General features: G+C 40.8%; 1 protein-coding gene and 1 long non-coding RNA gene across 5 annotated transcripts in view; one reads left to right on the top strand and one right to left on the bottom strand.

The window, feature by feature from the left end:
• The window catches only part of LOC112159379, a 51,146-nt gene that overhangs the window by 36,954 nt on the left and 9,086 nt on the right, over positions 1–5,106 (bottom strand). The gene's annotated exons all lie outside the window — the stretch shown is intronic.
• LOC112159376 (acid-sensing ion channel 1) overlaps positions 1–5,106 on the top strand; it is a 71,618-nt gene that overhangs the window by 61,845 nt on the left and 4,667 nt on the right. The window contains exons 3-7 of one of the 2 annotated variants that reach the window (XM_024293417.2): positions 2,499–2,649; positions 2,754–2,884; positions 4,130–4,280; positions 4,413–4,469; positions 4,732–4,885. In XM_024293417.2, the coding sequence (XP_024149185.1) occupies positions 2,499–2,649; positions 2,754–2,884; positions 4,130–4,280; positions 4,413–4,469; positions 4,732–4,885 (644 nt within the window). The remainder of the gene's footprint in view (positions 1–2,498; positions 2,650–2,753; positions 2,885–4,129; positions 4,281–4,412; positions 4,470–4,731; positions 4,886–5,106) is intronic. The other variant, XM_024293418.2, reaches the window with a different exon arrangement.

Raw genomic sequence — 5,106 nt, 5'->3', positions numbered from 1 at the left:
TTTGCAACCCAGTGGTACTTCCTATATGGAACACGGAAGTAGGGGGGCTTGCTTCGTCCAGTTATTTTATATACAGTCTATGTGTAAGTCCCAATTTCAGAAGTTTCCCATCATCATGCTCTGCAGCCCCAGTATAAAAGCCCCGCCCATCTGTAACGGTCGGTCATTATCGTGTTAGCATTAGCATGGCTCATAGGTGTATTGACTTCGGCTGTAAAAATGGCTTGCACAACTTTCCAGTGCACAAAGTTAGTGAAATTGGCATTGAATCCAACATATTCTTTCCTGGTGATGGTTTTGCAATGAACGTTTCACTTGGGATTGTTAGCTTAATACGTTAGCCTTTATTAGCTATGATGCTATCGTCATTTTACCACTGAGACACGGACCCCCTTCTAACCTCAAACCCCCCGTGTTGTGCCAAGATATGTTTCCTCTGCCAGAATTTGTATCCCCCTGTCGCTAGCATTGTTGTTTTGCTTTGTAACACTCATATTGCAGCTCCGCCGTCAGGCATTATATACAGAGAAAAGTCTTCAACCTCTACAGAAAGTTCTGTGGTGAAACCATAAACATGTATTAATGTCACTATATACACCCTATATCAGAATATACAGTCAATGGGTGAAACTGCCATCACTTATTGTAGATGCAGTGTGGTCTCCTTTATCCCCGCCCCCATTTTTTTTCTTGCATTTTTCAAATTTAGACTGAGAGTGGAGTCAGCTTTCATATGTCCCCTTTTAAGCTACATTCACACGCTTTAAAGATATTTCTTTTTTAAATTTGCTGCTCAACGACTGAAAAAATGGGTTTAAAAAGGTTGTGGGAGGAGTTACCACCAAATGTTTTTAGCCTGGTTGTCTGTCTAGATCTCATTTACAATGTATTGAAGATTCAGATTTAGTAATTTTTAAAATGCTCTACAAAAGCATCAGTCTGGGTTCATGACATTTTTCAGTCTCTCCGGGTGCTTTTCCTAGAGATTTATGACACTTTTGGCTTGCCATACCGCAGGACCTCAGATCACGGCTGTACATAGACTTAACATTGAAGCTCGATGCCCCTGACCCGCGGATCACATTCGGTGTGAATGCAGCTTTAGAAGCGAGCGCAGGAGACTCGAAATGTATTTAGAAAAATAACAACCCTGAAACATCCGTTTTGTTGGCAGTTAAAGTATTTATGTAACAAAAAACAACGTATTTCCCAAACTGGTTTTGAATTTTAAAAAAATGAGGTAGCATTTAAAAGCTCTCCCCTTCATAAAAATATTTTGTAGCATTCAGTAGGAAAAAATGTGCTTAAAATTGCTTACATATTTTACTCTGGAGCTGTGTTTTATAAATATATATTAATTTACTTCAGCTAGAGTCATTTTATTGGGTCTGCACATCATTTGAAATAACAAGTAGTAGAATTCAGTAAATACATATTTTTATCATAACTTAAAGGGGAAATGAAGTTAGAATGAGTTAGTTACAGTTCATAGCAGTCAATAATTAAAGCATAAATAGGTTCTTAACAGTATTCTGCAGTTATAAATAATGGTGTTGGCTTCAAAGTACGGAGCTAGTTAAAAAAAAAAACACACCTGCCTGTCAGCAATGGTCTTATGTTAGAACATGTATAAGAGTTTATTTAAAAAAAAATCTATATTGATGCTTTTATTTATTAAAAAACATCAAACTGAGCATATGAAAATCCATTGTGAACACTGTATGGTGCTTTTTTTCTTCCTTTAATCTCAGATTGATGTCTGCATCTGCAGCAACCAGCAGCAGTCCCTTCTGACTTTACATGATCAATGGCCTAAATGTCTGAGCTGCCGTCGGCAATATCCCAACTCTGCACAATTACTTGGTTGGTTTGTTGTTTCTAATCATGGACATGTCAGTCTTTGCCGAAACGCTGAACGATAGCTGGCTCCAGGCGGTAGCAGCTAAAGTCCCTCTATCTCTCTGTCTCTTTCACTTTTCATCCTGACCCTCCTTCACACCCGACTCTGTCACCATCTCCCTCATTCCTCCCGCCGACACACGCTTGGACTCGGGCTGGACTCAACAGTCGGATGTTAGAGTTCTGCAAAGCCTCGTATCGCTTCGGTCACATATAGGTTGTTGTGGCGTTTTCACAGAGGATCAATTTAGCATCTGTGCCTGAGCTTTCTTTGAAAATTAAGGCTGCTTTCTTCCTGGCTGGGATGCTGGGTCTCCATGGTAACATCAGGCCTATTGTAAGTGGCATAAAGAGTATCCGAGGGAATGTTAAATCTCCCGTCTGCAGGCTACATCCCCTCAGTGGGTTGATTGTATAACTCCCACACCCACAGCAAGACCTCCTTTTATTTTTTTTTTCCTGTTTGGTCCTCCACTCCCCTCACTCCTCTTTTTTTAATGGAACGGTACGAGTATCTAACACTGACCCCCAGTGGAAAAGCAGAGATAAGACTCAGAACAGGATAATAGTTTCACTTTCTCCTCTTGTGAATCCCTCAGGTTTTCACTCGCTACGGGAAGTGTTACACCTTCAACGCCGGCGGTGATGGACGGCCTCCTCTCATCACCACCAAGGGAGGCATGGGAAACGGCCTGGAGCTCATGCTGGACATCCAGCAGGATGAATACCTGCCGGTCTGGGGAGAGACAGGTGAGAGACTGCTGTCCCTCTTTCTCTATGTCAATGCTTCGTGCGACTGGGAGACAAGAATCTTTTAAGCGTCTGGATTTTCGGGGTTTTTGCTTTTGTTTTAGCAGATGAGACTTCATTTGAAGCCGGGGTCAAAGTTCAGATCCACAGTCAAGACGAGCCGCCGTCAATCGATCAGCTGGGTTTTGGAGTGGCGCCCGGCTTCCAGACATTCGTTTCTTGCCAGGAGCAGAGGGTACATTTATTTTTTCTTATTTATCTATTTGTTTTTCTAGTCATTTAGCCGATTAAAGTCCACGGTTGATATTTTTTTGTCCCTGTCAAGTTCTGCACAGAAAAATATTCAGAGTGAACTCATTCTTCTAGCAGATGGAGGTGGACTACTGGCTTTATTAACCCTTTAACACCAGAGCTCCAGTGTTTATGTTCTTTGATTTAATGTAACGTCATTCCAGTAGATTCTGAAGGAGAAAAGCGGCTCGTACGAGCCGCTTTTCTCCTTCAGAATCTACTGGAATGGCGTTGAACGTGTTAACGGTTAAAAAGCTACAGCATGTCAAACATTGTGTGTTTAAGGGCCTGAAAAATGTTATATGATTGCAACAAAACATTTTGCTCAGAATAAATCACTTTGACATGCGTAGAAGTATCTAAAATACCGGAAACAGCCATAGAAGAAGAAGAAGAAGTAGCAAGTTTCGTTATAAACAACTCATAATTTTCTAAATCCATGTGGTCAATGCTTTACTCTTGACCGCAAGGACTCGGAGGAAAGTTGGAGTTTTGTTTTGTCTGGTCACGATTGATAACACAAATTCAAATGATTGTTTCAGAAGATTGTTCAGAGCGTGGAGCGGCATTTTCGTATTAAAAGTCACCTCCTCCGGCTCATACCGTCCCAAAGCTGCTCAGAAACATGGTTCTCTTGAGTCCGGCTCTTCTATCCTCTATGCATGACGTAAAATCCAGAGCAGTAATGACACAATCGGAATAAAGCGTTTACATGCACCAAATCGGATCAACAACCCACCTAACTTGATTGGAAGAAAATTTGGATCCGAATGAGTCCGATTGGGTCAGAATATTCCGAGTGGCGTGTTTACATGAAGCATTTTTATTCTGATCAGGCGTTTATTCCAAATACGTACCAAAAAAATCATCAATTTTAAAGAGTGTTTAGGAAAAATAACAAAGAATTATAGAAAACAAATATTTTTAAAAAACGATGAGTGCATTTATCATCTCCTATAAGCATCTGCAAATTTTTTACTTGTTTTTTTATATTATATCTTCTTAATAGAGTGAAAATGAGTAAATGAGCCATCATTTTTGGGGACAGAATAAACATTACTGTAGTTTTACATATTTTTTATTTTTTTTAATTAATTTTCAATTTTTCTGTTTTTATTTATCTTGTGAGTTTTTGGTATTTAAAAAAATTTTGCCACTCATTATTCTACTTCTCTTTTTACCGTTTCAGCTAATCTATCTGCCCCCGCCGTGGGGAGACTGTAAAGTCACCCCCATGGATTCAGACTTTTTCGACAGCTACAGCATCACAGCCTGCCGCATTGACTGTGAAACACGCTACCTAGTGGACAACTGCAACTGTCGCATGGTGTACATGCCGGGTAGGTAAACAGCTCATTCTTTCAGCTGAATGGGAGTAACATCAGTCGCTCTGGAGCGGATGAATACCCGCTGCGTGGAGGGGGAAGAACAGAGAAGCAAATACTGATGCGGGTGTGTTGTTTTGGCTGCAGGCGATGCGCCTTACTGCTCCCCGGAGCTGTACAAAGAATGTGCTGACCCAGCTCTCGGTAAGAAAGAGACCTCGGCCATGTTTACGTTCAAAAAGAACAAACACAGCTGTGTTTGCATCACTTCCAAGGACGCTGTATTGACTTCCATCCCTTTTCACCGTACACATCTCTACCCTTTCTTAGCACCTATCCAGAAGCTATCATCCAAAACAGTTTTTAAACATTTTCAAAAAGGATTTCTATCCCCACAGCTTGAATAAGCTCTCACACGTGAAATGTTTAAGCCACACTGGTTCAGCTCTGGTTCTCCTCTCTTCAGATTTCTTGGTGCAACGAGACAATGACTTCTGTGTGTGCGAGACGCCGTGCAACATGACCAGATACAACAAGGAGCTGTCTTTTGTCAAGATCCCCAGCAAGGCGTCTGCAAAGTATCTGGCGAAGAAATACAACAAATCCGAGCAGTACATTAAGTAAGAACAAACCGCACAGTCTGGAGTGTTTTTAATTTAAAAAAATGCACTTTGTAGATGTAATAAAAAATTATCTTTTGTGATTTTTAAGTATAAGTCACAGTTTTCTGCATAGTTTGGCCGGGGGTGTGACTTACACTCCAGTGCGAATTTTCACGACATATTATAAAGAGCAAAGCAAGAATCTCTGAAGAAAGTTTAGGCTTTTAAGGGCTCCTTAT

Source organism: Oryzias melastigma, linkage group LG7 (assembly GCF_002922805.2).
Source record: "Oryzias melastigma strain HK-1 linkage group LG7, ASM292280v2, whole genome shotgun sequence".
Classification (NCBI taxonomy): Eukaryota; Metazoa; Chordata; class Actinopteri; order Beloniformes; family Adrianichthyidae; genus Oryzias; species Oryzias melastigma.
The sequence above is the reverse complement of the archived record's forward strand: the minus strand, read 5'-3'. Positions and strand labels throughout refer to the sequence as shown.